At 40.6% G+C, this 19,993-nt stretch overlaps 1 protein-coding gene across 1 annotated transcript; it reads right to left on the reverse strand.

Moving 5' to 3' along the window:
• Positions 1–2,761: 2,761 nt before the first annotated feature.
• On the reverse strand, positions 2,762–19,678 carry CRTAP (cartilage associated protein). The gene is made up of 6 exons (XM_010021019.1): positions 19,530–19,678; positions 18,743–18,914; positions 16,535–16,663; positions 14,803–14,948; positions 12,255–12,338; positions 2,762–3,290 (listed from the first exon to the last, which is right to left on the reverse strand). The coding sequence occupies exons 1-6, from the start codon at positions 19,611–19,613 to the stop codon at positions 3,231–3,233; spliced, it is 675 nt and encodes a 224-aa protein (XP_010019321.1). The 5' UTR covers positions 19,614–19,678; the 3' UTR covers positions 2,762–3,230.
• Between the last annotated feature and the right edge of the window lie 315 nt (positions 19,679–19,993).

Below are 19,993 nucleotides of genomic sequence, written 5' to 3' on the forward strand. Positions count from 1 at the left end.
GGCGAGAACTATGTTCCTGTAGCCTCCCAAGAAGAGCTGGCAGGATCAGAGAAGGGGAAGAAAAGACACTGATTTACTGCAGTCACATGTAAATGTTGGCATTTGACAATAGCAGCAGCAAAAGAAAAATCAGTTTAAAGAACCTGAGAATGCTGAAAAAAGCCACAATAAATACTGAAGAACTGGTAGAGGAGCTATTTCTCATTAGAAAAGAACAAGGGCTTGAGAACAACTTGTACTTATTAAGATTAAACTGGCTTTGGACCATACGTAGTGGAAATTAAAAAAGCCAGAAAAAATCCACAGACACTTGGACAAAATGAAAAAGGGATCATGGTGCCATTTCAGGAGGCCACGAGAGTATCAGCTGCCTCCTCAGTTTAAATGGAATGGTAAAGGACATCAGGCTTACCTAATGTGGGCTTAAGAAAAATAAATCACTGGCTAATGGACATCTTAGTAAATCACAAAATCCCCACCTGAACACGCACGATGGCAGGAGATTTTAGCTGTAAGGTCGAAGAGCTGAGGAAATGGCCGAACATGAAAAGAGATCAGCTAAGGAAGCCTTAAAGACAGAATCACAAGCTTACCAGAAAACTGATAATACCCAAGAGACTTGCAATGGTTGAATAACTGTTTGATGAAGAGGAAAGTTAGGGTTCATAGGCACTAAATGTATCCCCAGTGTAACTCATTGAAGTTAAATTAACCACAAAAGAGGTTGATTCTGGTGCTCAGTATTTTACTGGTGGAATGAAAATTAACAGTATTTTACCACGTACTTTGTTCCTTAAAAATATCACAGCAATCTCCAATAATTAGTGCTGGAGAGGGAAAGAAAGAATTCTGGGTGGAAAACCAAAGAGATCCTGGAATTGATTTTCTGTTATTTCGTACCTACTATAGTCTATGCCACTTGCTTCTCCAACAGGCGAAATCTGATCAGAAGCCTTTTGCACGCGTTATTTTCACCCATGATGTACAGATATGGAAAACCTCATGCCCAGGAACTTGAATTATAGGCACCTCTTTTAGGAGTCTTTTAAGGTTTTGCGTTGCAGTACCTACAGACAACACACAAGAGCTGGGGCACCACAGAAATAAACAGACAGACAATAGTCAGTGCTTGGCAGAGCTCCTAAGTCAGCTTCGTAAATGGTGATCAGAAAAAAGTACAGTGTTGTAAAATAAAGGCAGTGTGGATGGATACATCCACCTCCAACCACCTCCATACCCTTTAGCATCAGGACTTCTGGATTGGAAAGTTGAGAGTATTAAAGATGAAGTTATTTGGGCATATGATCTTAACATAAAGAGCTGGGTTTCTGAGGGGGAAATCTGGAGTTGTCCTATGCAGGTTGGAAAGCAGGAGGGTAAAAGTCCTCCAGAAAGTAACCTCTCCCTTGAGCACAAACATACCTGCAACAACAGAAAACTAGGGACAAACTGGAGAAGCTACCCCAGCTGGGTATTTTAACACATGTACTGCATGGGGATGCGATGTGATGGTTTACGATCAACTGCTTGTTTAGTCTTAAAAGCAAAGTTAAATTCTTACATAAAATTACAATAAATGGAGTGCTAATATTATGTGGAACAAAAAGCTCAAGGAAATCTGATACATCCTCTGTATCAAGGCACAGAGTAAGCCAGACTCTGGTTTTGTCATCACAAGTGTAGCTGGGCAAATCTCCTACAGTTAGAAGGCTCTTGATAAGATTTTCAGTCTGAGAAAACAACAGCCTGCCCATTGACTTCAGCATGTTAATTGTCATTTATAAAGAAGCTAAAAACCAATCTGGTCTTCCACACGTCTTTCACACATAACTTCTAACATTTTAAAATGATTCAGTGCTGTTACGGGCTGGAAGACACTTCAACCTGATCCTGTGGATTCCCCTTATTCTCTGCAGACACTCAATAGTGTAGACACTATACTTCCACAACATACATAAGCTATAGCAGCAACAACTCAGCAAGGTCGTGTAGATCATGTTTTGCCTTTTTAACAACCTTTTAACAAGCAGATTTTGGTTTAGCAACTCACTTCTATTCAGCTGAATTAGGATTCAGTCAGAGGAGCACTGAATGCTCTTGTCTCCCTTTGATGTAAGCAGGATGAAACCACTTGCAGGACTTGATCCTTAAAAAAGAAAGGAGAAAGAAAGGGATGAAATCCTGGATCCTCTTCTTAGGTCAATGGGGATTTCTGCTCTTCAGTAGTCTTGTGCACCAATTCACTATTCATCTCTAATACAGTATTTTTGGAGCCTTCAAAGTACTTCTGTATTAGACTCCACCATATAGTTAATAAAAATGTCAGGAATCCACATGCAAATATTTCTCAGTATTCCACTTAAAACAGCCTCAGTCTCCACCTGTACTTACTTTCGGATGAGAACTGTGCAGACAGTCCCACAAGGCTGAAAGAAAAAAAAAAAACAAACTGTTTTTTCTATGGAAAAGAATGCTCAAGACATTGATCACCATTATTTTATACAAGATTGGCCCCACCTCACGCAGGAACCCCAAGTTCTTTCAACAGGAAGAGTAAGAATTCGTAGGAAAAAGGAATTCTTTATTATTCAGTTCTAAGTGACCTCAGTTTCACACCACGGAATTTAATTTAGTTTTTAAAAAAGATCAACACTGCTTACAGAATTCTTTAAGCATTTCTTGCAAGATCACCAACTGTGCTTTGTTAATCAACTTATTGCAGCTATTTAAATGTATCTTAATGTCCTTCAGGTGCACTGGAAGTATCACTTTATTCTTCATCATAGAAAAAGACATATATAAATAATACAATACATAGCTCAGAAAGTCAAGAGGAACTGTTATGTCTTCCCCGGGTCACAACCTGACAGAAGTTCTTTGGAATTCAGCTCTACTGTTACAACTCACTAGAACATCACTGAAACAAGGAACCTTAGTGTCAGCCCAGAAAATACAAACAGTCCGTTTTGTTGTGTTTGTGTGATGGGAAGAAAGCTCAGGAGGAAACCCCCTATGCACCAATTCTGTAAATGCACAGTGAAAAGCCACGCTCACAGAAGAGCCAGCAGCACGGAAGTGATCCTTCAGGAGCGGATCTTGTGACGTAAGGTGGAGCTTAAAGGAGCAGCTTTGAGGTATATCTAACTGGAACTACAGGTGACCAAAAACACTAGTAAGGAGCAGTGGTGAATCTTCACTTTCATAAAATACTTCAGAAGTGATTTCACTCATCAGGATTCCTTCTTTTCCTCTACTTCTAGCAGCTCATCAAGGAATTCCACAACTTCACCCTAGAAAGGATTAAATTTAACAGGAACAAGTTAACCTTTGTTAACTTGCAAAATCAGTGGAAACCTTCAACTATTTTAACCAAAGCATAAACTGCCATAATAGGTGTCTAAGTATTTTTTAACACACTTCACACAGAAGCCAGCACAACAAGCCTAAAAATGCAGGCAAATGGCCCATAGAGGGGATACACAAGTACTTGCAGTGACATATCTTAAAAGAAGGAAATGTTACACTCACAATATATCCTCTTGCACTTTTTCAGGTATTTGAACAGACAACGAAATTCTCAAACTCAGAAAGTAGAAGAATAAATGTTTAAAGCACCTGTTAAATTAGGAAATTGTTAAAATACCATAGAAGATTAAAGAATTTTAGGAAGCTTCAAAATTCAAAGCCAAAGTGCTTTGTAGAACTGTAACTCTGACTTTGCTTCTGTCTGCTCTGTTTATGTCCTGAAACAAAAATCTAAAGAACCAGAGACACCAGAATATTTTCCACACTAGAAACAACTATGTTGGCTATAGATTCAGAACAGAAAAACATTGTATTTACAAGCTCCACTCTGGTAATACAGGGTACCGACAAAACAATCCAACTTTAAACTACTCCTAATGTAGTCCTATGTCATATACCATAGTCAAATGTCTTTCTGCAGTCAAACCTGAGTACTTTGGGATGATACAGCCCCACCGGCTGGAATTTACTGCTCTGTCAATGGAGCTACAGTAACTGCTAGAGCACATTTTTGCCTAGAAAGGTAACCCTGAGGAAGACAGCACCTTCCAGACATTCCGTTTGAGACTCAACATTTTAGTTTTCTATTAAAACCTCTGTTACTAAACACAATAAGAGGAAATATTGTCTATTTTTAATACAATGATTGTATTATGGACATGGTGATTAAAATCATTAACATCACATTTTTCCAAAGGAGAGAAATAACGAGAACCAAGCAAGCAAAAATAAAAGTGGGAGGAAAGCTGTCCGAAATAACTGCTGCTTTTGGTCCCTGCTTCACAGCTCCATCTTGAAAGACTGTTGAGTTTTTGCAACTTACAAAGTGGTTTTAGCGAGTCCTGAAGGATGGCAATTTATTTTTCCTTTGAATTTGTTCAAAACATCTAAGTACCCAATTCAATAAAAAAGATGGGAAAAAATGCCGGCACTTTCATATTCCCTACTTGTCTTACTGGTTGCAGGAAATCTGGCAACTGGAAAACAGGAATTTGACGTTTCTGCACGTTTTCCTTTGTTTGAAGTATTTTGATTGCCCAAGGAGCCCAATCGTGGAGAGAACTCAAAACCACTTCACAAATGGACATGAAGGAAATAGCCACTAGGTTCAACAGTCACTATGCAAGCAGTTGGAAGATACAGAAACAGACGCACAGGGGACTTCAGGTCAAGTTTTATAGCACAGCTCCTAAAACTGGGCACAAGCATTTGCATGCACCTTGAAGGACTACAGACAGGCAGGCCCCATTAACTCTGAAGAGAGCTAGGAGACTGGGAATACAGGTGTCCACTACAGGAGTCCCAGATCTAGTTCAGACTAATTGCTTTACACCTCAGGATCACAATTTAATGAAAGAATAACAAACAATAAAAAGGATTTTTGCCCTCAGTCTACCTGCAAAGGCAATCCCTAAAAAATGAAGAGTCTGAAAGGCAGGGTGAAAGGCACAAATATCCGACTAGATGACCCAGAATAAGGAAGTATAAGGAAGACTTGGGGATTTCAATATTGTACCTTTGGTAACTCAACCATATGTAATCTTAATTCAATTCATATTATTGCCACGTTCATCAGTAAGATAGGGTGTTTCAGAAGGCACAGAAGATCACGGACAGATTCAGGGTTTTTAATTCTATGTTCTCATATCCAGAAACATGTAAGCCCAAGTTTTAAATGGAAAAGGATATTTAAAAATTGACTGAAATCTGAAATCTCTAGAGCCTGAAATTGATCTCTAAGGGAAAGGATGTCAGAAGCTTTTGTGATCTAATGAGAAGTACTGGGGAATAAGAGAGGTTGATATATGGCAAAAATACCAAAACAGCTGCCCAAACAATATACATACAGTAAATACACTGTAATGCAACTGAATAATTGCCTGGATGTTGGTTATATTTGAAAAGGCAAAAACTCCAGATGAAAGACAAACAAAACCTGCAGTTAAAATATTTCTGCCCGTGCATTCACAGTCAGAATGTAAAACATTTGCAAGTTGTCCAGAGTGTGGTTGGCAGCCTAAGGAAAAGTGCTAACACTGCATCAGAAGAGCTGATCACATTGTCACATTAGCAGCTTCGACCAAATTGACCACTGTCCTTGCCCCATTAGCGCTCGCTTGACACCGCATCAGGCATTCTGTATGACTGAAGTCAGCAAGTATTTCAGAGGTGTTCACTCCAGGACTCCTGCCACTGGTATCTAATTAACTTCATGCTGGCCTGCGGATCTGGAGCCTGAAATAATTCTCTGCTGTGATTTAACCATTCTGTGTGACAGAGTTCCTCCCATTATCTGGAATGCTCTTTGGCTCCTACCTACCTTAATAGGAAGGACACCAAATTTTCCATGCACTAGTAAAAAAAATTTTAGATGCAGTAGCTGCAGCTACTACACAGGACAACAGCCACCCACCAGTAATGCAGGTTACGTAAATATGCTGCTCAGACACAGTGTTGATGTAAATCAGAGTTGAGCAATATATGGCCCAAAGTGCGATGTAGCTGTCTGGCCCGTAGCTAGTAAATCAGTAAGTGAAGTCTGACTAAGCTGGGGGAAGAGAAGGGTTTGCCACCAGACCAGTACATGCCTGATAGTGAGGCAGCCAACAGCTGTAAAGTGTGCTCATGGGGACTGCCTGGTCAGCTGCAGTGAAGCACGTCCTCATCAGCAAGCTGGCTCTTGGTCCACGGTCTTTGCCTCCTGGTTTGCACTGGAGGCTGGGTACACGCTGCAGGTACAGCAGCTCTGCCAGCACCCCATGACCTCCCTCCCTGTGCTACCAACCTCTCCTTACCTCTCCCAGTCCAGGGACAGCGAATGGAAAGTGGGAGTGACACAGCAAGGATGTATGGGAAAGAACGGGACAGGTACAGCCTGAAATATGGGACGCATGATATCAAACAGCAGAAAGGGAATGTTCCCAGACTGGAGTGAGGGGTAGGAAGAACCAGAGAAGATGATCTGATCAACTGAGTCCTCTAATTACCTGTCAGATATGCAAACTGAGCAGCCTTGTCTTAGACTAACAACTGAACAGAGGCACAAACAGAAAGAACAAGTGTTGTACCACAGTAAGTAATTCTAGAAGGTTTTACAGAGGGTATGTGAGTAGTTAGATCATAATAAAGCATGATTTTAAAACACAGTTCTTGATCAATTCTAAATAAGCTAATCCAGGCTAGTGATATTGGTGTGCTATTTCAAGTGAAGCTATAGCATTTGAAAAAATAAGTGCTAAAAAGATGAAAAATGCAGAAGTCCTCAGTTATTACTGCAAGCTGAGTGTCCAAGACCACGGTACACAGTGGGCCAGGGACTGTTGCCAGTCCTTCCTTATGCAGTGTTAAATGCTGCATTCACAGACACAAAACATAACCTTTTAGAAGAAACATCTGTACTTTGGAGACTCCTAGCCAGCTATTAAAATAAACAGCAAAGAGGAAAGGCTACCAATATACGGCTCAGTTATAGTCCACTTGAGACTGACAGTCCAGCACCAACTCTTCTTTTGACAGCAGCATTTAAATCTAGTTGCAAGCAGCAGCAGCTGTACTGACACAACCAGATGCTTTGCTGTTAGTTGCAAAGACTAAGCACTGCCTTCTACACAGAAAATACCCATCATTCATGGGTCCTTGTCCTTTCTCAGTGTGAACTGGAAAACTTCTGGGGGAAAAAATAGCTTTCTTGCAATAACCCATACTTTCCATGCAGATCTGTTGATGGCCTTTTCAATAGGGTCTCCATATGCATTGCAGTGGGTAGCCTGTTCTTCAGGGAAGTAGCAGAAAATATTAAAATAAGAGTGTTCTAGAATGAATTAAGTTCTACAGAAAAGTATTACTATGGACATGCTTCCATGTGTGATTATCAGTGGATGAGTAAGAAGCAGCCTTTATCATAACTCATTCAACAAACTGCTCCTTGGGAGACAACAGAGCAAGGAGAATTGGCTGGATCTTCGTTTCCTTACAATCTGTGATCTAGAAGGAAAACATTTATCCCTGGCTGTCCTTCACAGCAAAAACTGAAATTTTGCTGAAGTTGCAAGATCTTAGTGACTGGAAACTTGTTCAACAGTGAGAGTAACAGATTTGATTCCCTTATGTATTGGGCCATAGGTGAAAAGACTGTAGTAGGGGAAAGGGTTGCAAGGGTAGATTGTGTGAGGAGATGTCAGGGCTGCCCTGTAACTAACAAGTAATTGTCCTGTAACTGCCCCAGGGACTAATTTGAATAACTAATGGAAGTAGTGCCAAAGAGTTAGGTTATGAAAAACGGCAGATTTTGTTCAAGGAAGAGTGACCATCTTGCAAAAGTGAAGACAAAGGTTTGATGCGGACAACTGTGGAGGATACGTTCTCCACGGGCCTGACAGAGCTTGTAAGTGCACATCCCACAGTCCTCTGGCCAGTGATATTCTGGGGACACACACATTACTTTGGGATAACAGTAAGGCTTGTGTCAATGAATGGCTCAGCATTGAACGGTTTATTCAGCCTTTGACCAAGAAAAAGGATCCTTGATCTAACCTTCAGTTAAAACATTAGAGTTCACGGTAACCACCTCACAGCCCTCCCAGATCTTCCAAGAGCAGCACAGACCAGGCTGGACATTCCTCGCATTCTAGCAAGGGGAAAAAAATTCCTCAATTCTTTGTGCAGAAAAATTATCTGGCCCTTAACCTGTTTGTTTTTCTGATGCCTGCTCCACAGTGACCCACTGCCACATGCTTTGAGGTGGGGGTTTTTTTCAATATTAAAAGAGCTTATTTGTTCTTTACATGTATGTTGATTGCTTTCTCAAATATTTTTCCATTTCATTTTTATTGATACAATCTGAACATACACTATGAGACTGCAGCACACTGCAGTTATTACAATAGTATTTTACAGTAATCCAGTAAAAATGCTTTCCTCTTAACATTTTTATAATGCCTATAAAACATGAGTCAGTTTCAAAGCAACTTCAACACTGCTCCCATTGCACTGAAAACAGAAGCCTTCTAGCGGCTTTGTTTCTCAACTCCACTTACTCTCTCTTGCCTGCTTTACTGCTGCACGCAGAAGCTTAAGAAAAACTGGGCAGGTAAAAACTCCTCCTAATGTCAGAACCCACATCTGCAGGACATCCTGCCATTTAAGCCCAACCATGGAACCAGCTTCCCATCGAAGGTGGTGTAAGTGGAAGAAGGAACATCTTTGACCGGGATACATGTCCAACGGTAAGGAAGCAAGAGGGGAAAGCAGGAAGGTTCTGCAGGGCCAGCCACATAGGGAGTATCTCCACTAGGAAAGGATAAAAAAAAAATAAATCTTCTTTCTTTAAAGAAGCTTATGTTGCACAAGGACCATAACAATGCCACTTAGCTGCCAACTCCCTCCGACACGGCTGCCACCAGCTCTTCTCAGTGCGGCGGTGCTATTGTAAACTGTGCTGGTCCGAGGTTGCAGACAGGGCAGGGTTTACATGTCTGCAGTTACAACTTGCCATTACAAGCACCTTTGCATAATCTCCATGTACACAAAAGTGTGTTAATAAAGCTGAAAATATGTTGTTAGTGATTCCTGAGCAGAAAAATAGTCTGAATTCAGATCATTATCTGCTGTAACTAGTCCACTGGGCCCGCATGCTTTGATGCTATTCCACATATTCTTTTTCCAGCAGTCACATTAGTTCAACACTTGTTCTCCTTCGCATCACACTTCAGAACGGAGCATTTGAATTTCAGCTACTGTACAAATGGACACACACATCATATACAAATAAAAAGAACAAGATGGCAAATAAAGAGGGTCAAAGCTGCCAACAGTTTTTCACCTACTGATTAAGTACTGAAAGAAAAATCACATTGTAGGATCATCTCAGCCAAATACTTGTGGTTCTTATGTAAGTTAGAACAGCTAAGTAGCTATCCCTGAAAAAAAAAAATCCTCAAGAACAGTGATTTTATGGGCCAGAAACATGTCTCATACAATTAGCGTAAGGCTGAAGTTATATCTACACCAGCTGAGTATCTGGCTCTTAATGGCATTTCAGTTTGCTATTTAAATCTGTGCAATACCAGGAGTTGTATCTATTAGAGCCTTTATGAATTACGCATCTGAACAGAAATCAGAAAGCTTCACAATCCATGGCCAACTAAGATGACAACTCTGTGTAATGTCCTTTCAACTTCACTGTGGAAAACTGCAAGGATATTTAATAATAACTATTTTTAAGAAAAAGTAATTTGTAGCTAGTTGGCACTAATGTTCTCCGTCACCTCTGCTGTGTTGAATGTTTGAACCAGAGTTTTTCATTTCCTTGTGGAAAAACATTAATAAAGTAACACGAACAGGACAGTATTTCTTATAGTGACATATGCAAAAATCATTACTGCATGTTCCAGCCTTTGCAATTACTGCCATGTATTATTGGAAGAAGCTACTTGTTCTCACTCGCTTTGCTAATTGGATTTAAAAAGACACATGGATGATCTGGGATATGGGAGCACTGAGAAGTCTGAACAAAATGAGATTCTCCACTTGGGAATGATGACATGTTCACATAGGAAGAGATCTTTTTGCCACACGAATCTTTTTGCTTCACTCAAGGAAAGAAAATGATTTTTTTCTGCAGATTATTTTATGGGCTTCTTGGCCCACAAGCAACTTCACAGACAGCAAACATGGACCTATGCCCTATGGCCCAAGAAGCACATGGTTTAAATAAACAGTGTACTAAAAAGAGAGGTTGCCTCCATCCTTAACAACTTTTAATAAAGCTTTTACTGTAACACCTTATCTGGGCTTTCCAGTTTTCAGCATTCCTATGGAATAAACTTTTCTATCTGTGCCAGGAGAAAGATTAACAAGAAATTCCACTTCTACTACCAGGTCCTGCCCATATAGCAGAAACTGGAAGGTAGCGCTTTTACCTTTGTGCTATTCCTGTTCTGTCTGGCCTCCTTGGAAGGCTCCTGCAGCCAAAGACAAGTTCTGGTAGCCAGGGATTTATGAGTTCACTACCAAAAGCCAGTGCCAAGCCAGAGGCAATGGATAGCCTCCATCCCTCCCAGGTTCTTCAGCCCTAGTAAGAGGGCACAGAAGCTTTTCCCTGGGAGAGGAGAATGGTAACTTTCCTGTTACGATGAGAGTGTGGGGTAGGGATATCTGTGGCACAACCAGGCCCAGTAATTTTTGTTGTTTAACCCAAACAAATAATCCAGTGTAATGCGACTTCCTTGTCACTTCTCCAAAAGTTTAATTGAGGTTTCCACTGTACTTCCCTCCTGCAGATTGCAAGGTCATTTATAACTGCACTAGTGAAACAGGCTACAGGAACGAATGCCAGCAAATAAATGCTTGTTTATTCTATACACAGTACTTGAGGCTGAAGATTGTTTCTATCCCTCCTTCTAACAACATATGTGGAAAGCCCTCACAACAGACTGCTTCTCCCCTTCCTTAATTACTCATCCTGTGTTTTGAAGCAGCAGAAATGAGAGAAGAACTACAAATTAAGTTCATGCCCAACATAAAAAAACATAATGGGCAAAGCACAAACCAACAAGGGAATACAGAAAGTGCTCAAGTATTTCACACCCGGATGAAAATCCATACAGACTAGTCCTTATAAGCTTAACCTTATAACAAGCTTATTAAACTGTCTTTCACAGTTTTATCACAATGGAAAGTCTTCCTTAAGTCCTTGCAATGGAATTTTATGTATAGATTTGTTTTCAGGTCACTAGCATACTGAAGGCAGCACAGATATATTACTACTTTTGCACTATAAAATATTATCTATCTCTCCCTATGTGCTGGATAACATAAAAATTGCAAAGGTGATTTCATTTTTTAACATAAACCATCTTTCTCTTTTCTAACTAAAAAAGAGCTCAGCCGTGCTCCTTACAAGCACCCTGCCCCATGTCAAACTGAGCATAGCTCTTTGCCAATGCCAACAACAAACTATTCCATCATTTGAAGATTTTTTCAAACCTTTAAATGAAAGATTCTGAAAACAAAGCAAAACAAAAGGCAATCCAAAGCCTCCATGACTTACACTTTCATTTCGGCTGTGAGAGACAAAGAAATGCCCTCTCAACAATTTAACTACTTTCCTTGCACAAAAAAGAAATCCACTTTACATGTTTCCAGTCTAATAGTAGTCATTTTATGTTATCTGTCCATGAACTCCAACCACTTAAGAAGCAAGACTGGGTGACCAAACTGTTACAGTGCAGGAAAAAATAACAAATATCAAGATTTCCTTTTGACAAAAATTAAGATTTAGGTGGTTACTTCTGGACAAAATTATAAGAATCTTTAAATCTAATTTAAACAACATTTCAGGAAAAAAAAAACAAAACCAAAAACACACACACAAAAAAACCAAACCCAAAGAACCCCCCAAAACCAGAAAAAACATCAGGTTTAAATATATATACACACACACTACTTCTCTGCCCCCTTGTGTTGTAGCTTGCAAGGAGGCTTTCTGCTTTGTGGGCTCAGTTACATTCACCTTTGTGTTAATACCATCCGTATTTTTTTAAACTGTATGTGATGTTCTTCAGGTTTGTTTGTTATATCCCATTACAAAAGAAAAAATCATGATCAAATGGTCATGGTTACAAGAAGAATTTTCCATAGTGGCTAAATCCTGGAATTCCATCTATGTATCACTTCACTTTAATGTGATTGCTGGTTTTTGACCACAATTTCCTTTCTAGAAAACTCACCTCATCATCATCCATCAGATGTTCCTTTGCAAAGTCATACATTTCCAACTGGAGTGTGGTTATGTTGTGGTATCGAACAGCTTCCTGTCAAAAGACCAAAATTTCCATGTTAGGGTAGCAAGACAGGGAAGTGTCATCATGTCACCTGAAAGTATTCCAGTGAAGTCAGACCCAGACTTAGTAAAAGGTAGACCCAGGGGGGGGTTATAATGTTTGTGAAAGGAAACAGAACAGCAAGCAGCGTATCCAATGTCTTCTGTGGACCTTTCTAAGCACAAGCTCCATCGGTATGAGAAGAACAAAGCACTCTCCTCTTTCTCATGTTTCAAAGCATTGGCAAGTCTGAGAACAAGGAATGAGACTGCCAGAGCTGAGCCTGCACCTGCATTCCAGCAAGCTTTGGATGTGAGAAAGCCTCTGTCGCCCTGTGCTCTGGTGCATGGCAGCAGGCAGTGCTGGGAAAGAGACAATAAGCTATTTTGCATGATAATGACTCACCCCGGCCTGAGTCTGGGAAGTTCTGCACCGTCACCCACCTGTCTGGTTCAGCTGTCACCTACTCTCACATTTGTGAATACCAACAGTAATCTACTTCGATCATCCCCTTTAACTCCTCTCGGGAGTAACTCCTTAACTCCCACCACTGCCAAACATTGTCTCCAGTATGGCTATAATGCACAGTTCTGTCCCCGAAAGCAGTGGCAAAGGAGTGGTCTCTTTCAACTCTGAGCTCAGACTCACTGCTGCTGCCTGAAAGAACCAAATGCATTTTTGCTTGCTTCTGTCTCAGCTGGCTCTGCAGGGTAGACCTGGGTTTCCAGTGTGCAGGTAAGGCGTGTTGCACCTAACAGCTGTCCGCAAGTAAAACCCATTTAACTCAAATGCAGGGGTTCAAATTTCTGACTTGAGCTGGCTGGCCTGAGAGGAAGGAGTGCAATTATCACATCAGTGCAACCTCCAAGGTGCATCCCTGAACTGCTCTGCAGTGCTGCTACAGATAAAGTCAGTCACCTAAGCACCGCACACATGGACCGAGTTCAACGCAGCATTACGGATCAAGGGCCTCTGGGCCAGCGCAGGTCTCGGTGACTGAGGTGTCTGAAGAAGCAACATGGGAAAGGCAACTGGAATGTTACCCAGCAGGATGCTCACTGCTGCTTCAGCTAGGTTAATTTAAATGACTCTTGCACAGAGAAGTCATGCCGTAAGAGAAAGAACAAGTATTGCTGGTGACTAACTATGTGTACAGCACATACCCCTGATGTCTACGGAGTCACTCAGGTGTCACAAAGCAGTTAATTCAGTTGCATGAAATAAATCCTGGTAATGAGAAAATCTAGTCTGATTGTCAGAGTCCAGGCTGCAGGAGTCCAGAAACACAGCAAAATGGTTTTACCTGTAAAACTTCCTTGGACATGGAAGTTTAAGAATAGCATAGAAACACATTTTTAGAATAATTTCTCAAAGCCAGATCACGTCACTATATTCCATTTTTCTCTTCTCCATGCTGAATGATGGATTAAGAACTTCAGTCTATTTGTAAGTTACGGGAAAAGAATGAATGTATGCTGGGCCAGATACACCCTGATTTAAAAATGGCACTGCTTCAGTTGCCTGCCATGAAGCTAGAGCACTATATTTCACTTGATGATACCCTACATACCTGTTATTATGAACCAAGAAAATAATTGTGCAATGACCCGACTGCTGCTCCTTAGACATGTAAAATATTTTCTTTGATGTATAATCCCAATAATCAGTTTATAAAATCTAGTTACGTATATTCCATATATAAAATGTGAACAGTAGTTTTAATTAGGACTATATGGAATCTTGATATATGGATTTTATCAGATAAATTCAGAATCCCACTCATATCCAGCAGGTTGGCACATACAGGTCTAGAAAGGCACATAAAGCAAGGATGTAGAGATAACAATCATTGCTGGACGGCCTGATGTTTACTGTGGGCTCTTTGCAGCAAGTATGCCAGCTGAGATAATTAGATGCAATATGGTCCTGGGCCTTTTTCCATCTTCATCCACCCAACTATGTTCTAAAGTAAGTGGAAAGTAAGTTTAGCTGGGGTTATCATATCCGTTTAGCTGGGGTTATCTGTTGGCATTTCAATGCCAACAGAACCTGAAATAACAAGCAAATGGGCATGTTGACAAATAATAAGTGATTCCCAAAAGCCTAAATGTCACTGGAGTGATCTTTTCACCAGGAGATTTCAGGGAGCAGCTGCTTCAGTCATCAACATAGATAAAGATAAAAATAAGCATGTCAGACAAGTACCACTGTGAATTTATTTGTCATCTTATTATAACCCTACTGTAATATATGCCAACACGAAATACTATAATGACATTCACTGTCTATGTTACACAGTACATCTCTGTGTACAACTTTCTATGTGGTTTTAATAAAACAGCATGTGTTTAACTCCAGAACCAATAGATAACCAACACTTTCCCAACCTCTGACCCACTGAGCTTCAGGAAAATATCTGCATGTGTCTAGAAGGCACATTAATTAATTCACCTACCGATCTGGGCTGAAAATCCTCCTCTTTAAGTCCCCATTTGTCTCTGTGGTACTGATAGTAGACCATGTTCTGTTTCATTACTTCATCTTTCTGGTCAAACAGAAGGTAACTAGCAGCACAAGCAGCTGCATTCTTCATGTCATTCACTAATTAATAAACACACACACACACACACAAATTAAGATAAGGTAAATGAACAAATTCCTACCATTATCCAAGCTCTGAAACACTCAGACGGAAACAGAATCCATTTTCTATCTCCCCACCAGCTGCATACAAAAAGAAAAAAAAAAACCCAACAAAATTGCTTCCCAGAAGCAATATTTTCATGTTCTAAAACAGGTTTCTGAAACATGATTCAAAAATGGGGACTTAACTGATGGTTTTCTATGAAAATCCTAACCAAATATTCCAGTATCAGTGAGATACTGGTATCCTAGTACCAGCCCACATCTTGGTGATCCCCACTGGGGCATTTATTACAAAACAAAAAACACACCACCCCCATGTCCCTAGCAAAAGAATAACCCCACTTCTTTGTACAAGAATTGACAAAAATGAAAGAGTCAATGTGTAAAATGTGCAGTCAAACAACATAAGCAGAAGTCATTAACGACTTGATGCTACATGGCTGAATTTGTCTTCCCTTTGATGTTGGAGCCTGCAGAAGCAGCTGTAAGGGCTACATGTGTTCTTTACAGTGCAAGTAATTCCTCAAGAAACTGCAAAATTCACTGAGTGATTTAACTATCAAGTATGTAATTACTGAGCACCACAACACTACCATTTCTTTGATGTGGTCCCCTTTTGTTCAAAACCCATTTAGCCCCATAAGCCCCATTCTAATAGGATTATAAGAATCCATTAGGGAAAAGTGAATGCTATGAAATACTCTGTAGGTTTCTCTGTGGAAGAAATGATGAATAGTAAATTTAAAATTGAGTATTTATTGAATAGAATGAAGTGTGTTATGTTAAATGTGTTGCCTTGAATCACAGTCTTTCTTTTCTCTAAGTTATAAGCCTAAGAAAAAAATTGCTAGAACTATACATTCAGCTGCTTAAAAACCATGTGGGCCTGACAGCTTGACCCCTATGGCTTTTTGGCACAAACCATGCAGGTTTTGCACATAGATGTACAAAATGGATCTGTGTCACTGCACGTGTTCCAGTGGAAGTGGCTGGCACTCTTTACCCTAAGATGTTTTGAGTTACTTCACAAAGGCAGAAGAATTGGTGTATCATTAAAACATCTAAAATACATACTATGAACATTTATAATTTATATGAGCATTATCATTTACACAAAATGATAAAAGCTCATATAAAGAACAAATGGTAGTGATGGATCAGATCACATTTATTCTGTAACCACCTCATTTTTCCAACACTCAAGTGGAGACCAGTCACAACCATGCATAACTTAAAACAGAGGGGCCTGACCTGGACAAAATCCTTATAAGACTTATATTCAGCAATTTATTTTGTCATGGACAATTTTATGAGCATGGGCTCTATACATAAGGTTTATCTCCCATGTCTGTTAACTACAGTTATACAGGGAGAAAAAAATGCCAGGCAACTCAGACTTTCTGTCCGAGAACAGGTTAAAACGCAGATTCTGGAGGCTACTACTTACATTCTAAAGCATTATAACTAGAGGAAAAAGATTATGAATGGAAACTTCCCCACATCATCTCAACGTTATTTAAGCACATTAAATCACTACTTACATTTATAATAAGCAAACTGTAAGTAATGGTACATGGTGGCCACAAATTTCTCAACAACAAAGCCTCCAATAATGGGCGTCAGATTACTCTCGCACTGCACTTTGCATGCAAGAACTTCAATATAATGATCTAAAAGAAAGAAAATAACAATGCAGGATATGAATATCGCGTAGTGAATCATCATAACCCCTCCCATTAGGTACCCATGAACATTCGGCCTTATAATGCTCTCCTGGGTTCTATGCAGCTGGATCTTGCGCCTTGGAAGTACTGCGCATCTACAGCTCCATCTGAAGTATGTATCAAGCACTGGTACTCAGCCCTTCTGTAAAAATCTGGGCGGGCAGGACTTGAAATGATTCAAAGCCGCAATTCCAGAGCACTAAGCAGTTAGGTTACACTGACACCTACAGGCAGTCTGTGGCTGCTAACAAAGAATTTTGAGCAGTTGTGGGACAGATCACATTAGGCAACACCACCAAACAGAAGTATTCTAAAGCCTTAGTTTCCCTGTCAGCCACATTGGGCAGGTGAAAGCAAGTTATCTAAGCTTATGTGGCATGTCTCTGACCGAAGCAAAAGAACAGCAAAGGGCCCTTCACCTGATGACTCCTAACATGAAGAATGCTGAAGCTAACTAAAAATAACTAGCAAAATGAAATTACCAGGCCCATCTGTTACAAGAACAGTGGAACCTCCAAAGTAGTATCCAATTCTAGCCAGCACATAAAGCTAGAAACACAAGTCCCTCAGTGAAGTGATCCCATGTAATGAGGACAGCTGGCTTCCAAACAGAACTCATTGCTCAGGGATAGGTATGTACCCAGTGCAATCACCAAATACTTCTGGTTAACTTTTTTTGCTGCATCTACTTCTGCAGTAAAAGCCTCAAAGGCAGAATATATCTCCCTGGAGCAAGAGCACAGTTCAGCCCAGACAGTGCAAGTAAATGTGAATTTTCCTATGTCAGGAACAAAATACTTGAAATGTATGAATATGGCCGTGATGACACCATGCAGTACCTCCGACTTTTCCTTCTCACCACTATTGCTGGGAATTGTCCTTTCCTTCCAAGGAGGAAGAGGAAGGATGACAGCAAGTGCCAATCACAGCTAAGCATGGACACTGTTGGCTTAGAAGTTATCCCCATGTCAGGGCTCTGAACCACTGGGAAAGAAGGTCTGGGTTTCGTGCTTTTCCACCTGTGACTGGACCTTCACTCCTTATCTGCTGTCCTACGCACCTGCCTGCTTGGCCCAAGAGTAGAGCATGGTTTAAGGAATAGCCTGCAACAGCTGTTCCATGTCAGCTGTACTGATGGGTACCAGTTCCACACAGAAACTGTGGAGCTACTCTCCTACTTCACATATATGTATCTATATATTTCACAAATCTTTGCTCAGCAACACATCTGAAGGCTTAAGGACAAAAAGTTGGGTTGGTTTTCCTTCTGGCAAAGCAGAGATTCTGTTGCATTTTTCATGTTTTTAAGTTTGTTGATAAAGCATGCCAGCATTCTCCACGCAAATGTTGCCAACAGCACTGAGCCCAGAGCACTGGAGAAATTGTTTCTTTTGCTACAAAAGAGCATAGGAAATGACTGTGTGTCATTTTGACAGCAATCAAAAAAGGTGGTATCTCTTTTCCTTTGCAAAGCAATTGATTTCTTTAATCTACACACTAAAGAAAAAGAAATCTCAACTGCTAGCCAAACTCTGCTGTAGGAAAGATGAAAAACAGGCAACAGAAATTTGTCATATTTATGAGAAAGCAGATACATCTGACCAGTGACACACAAAACACAAAGCAGATTTTGAAGGCAGGCTAACCGCTGAGCCTCAAAGGTGCCAAACTGGTATTGAAATGTTGGTCAAGAGACCTGTCCGGATAACTGTTGCTACCTGGATGGAGTAATTCTTACTACTTACACATCTGTTATTCTGACACACTCTTAAATTTCCATGTTAAAGGAAGAGCTCTCCATTCTGATTTGCTGACAGCCCTCCTTTATCTTATTGGAAAGAGCAAACCAGAATTCAAGAAGTTTTCAGTGAATCTAATAAACTCATGTTGGCCCAAACCGAGCATGGTGTGTACCAAGTGCATTTCACACTGCAAACTGAGAAACAGGACTCTGGTAGTCAATCCTACAGATAAACCGAAGTGCACCTTTGGGACATCTTTCCTTATTATTTCCTAACTGCTCACCTGCAATGGAAAGATAGAAGTCTTTAAAATCCTTGATCTCTCGGGAACCTTCACAGGCTGCTGTACAGTCGTCATAGGCTTTGAAGAAATCGGGAAGAGCCAGTTCCATGTCTGAGACAGATGTTCTCCAGTTGTCGCCATTGTACGCTCTCACAGCCCTGACAAAAAGATTCTGGAAAATTGGCAGGAATGAGAACCAGAAGTAACTGATCTGTGGAAATCGGTGTGTAAATTCAAGTACAGAACGTGTCTGCATTTCTGAATTACTATAGAAGCTGTTAACCGATTAATGCGAGGACAACAGATGTAGATGACTAATGGATTTTACCAGGTATTTCTAGAGAGCAGAGTACGTAATTCCATTTCAGATCAAAAGAAAAGCCTGCTGGACAGAAGTAACAGTGTGAACCTAAAGCACAGGTTTTGACAGACATTTTCAGTTGAATATTTAACACCAAACGTCCAGCTTACTTTAAACTCTGCCGCTACACCACATTTGAGTAACTATGCACCTGCTTAGCTCCAGTAGTGACCTGCGTGTAGCAGCCTCCAGGTGTGCCACTACCTATGATTCACTGCGACTCATTTATGAAACAGCGGAAAGCGTGAGAGGTGAGAATTACGGACTGAACCAAGAAGGCAAAACAGAGATGATGGAGGAAGACAGGAAGAGGGAAAGGAGAGGAGGAACTAAGAACATGTGAGCAAATGATATTTCTGAATCGCACACAGTAAGAGGAGTAACTGAACAGTTCCAAAAGACCAGACTCTGAATAAAAAAGCATACCTCATAGGGTTTTGTCTCCAAGTCTTTAATATGCTCCTCAGCATCAGGTATGCTCTTATAGTAGGCCATGTTTCTTTGCATCATTTCATCATCTGGATGCTTCAGAAGAAACGTGTGAGCTGCTGCAATTGCTTTTGGAAGATTATTAGCCTGGACAGGGACGGGGAGAGAAGGAAAGGTGGGAGAAGAAAGGTTAATTGCAAAAAAACAGTTCAAAGTTTCCCAGTTTCTGTCAATGAACTTTCCTGCAGCTTCTATACTCCCAAACTTACTTCTACTGACACCACAGTCTCAGCAGATACAACAGTACAGTAGAACTGACGTAATTTTTCTCAGTTTTGCTCCTAGCTGCATCTCTGTGAACACGTTGTGAGAACATATATATTTGTATGAACATGCGTGGGTAAAATCCCGCCGCAGGGAGCCCGGAGCGAGGGGCGTCAGGCGGGTCAGGGCGCGGGCAG

The sequence above is a fragment of the Nestor notabilis genome, unplaced genomic scaffold (assembly GCF_000696875.1).
Source record: "Nestor notabilis isolate BGI_N333 unplaced genomic scaffold, ASM69687v1 scaffold19208, whole genome shotgun sequence".
Classification (NCBI taxonomy): domain Eukaryota; kingdom Metazoa; phylum Chordata; class Aves; order Psittaciformes; family Psittacidae; genus Nestor; species Nestor notabilis.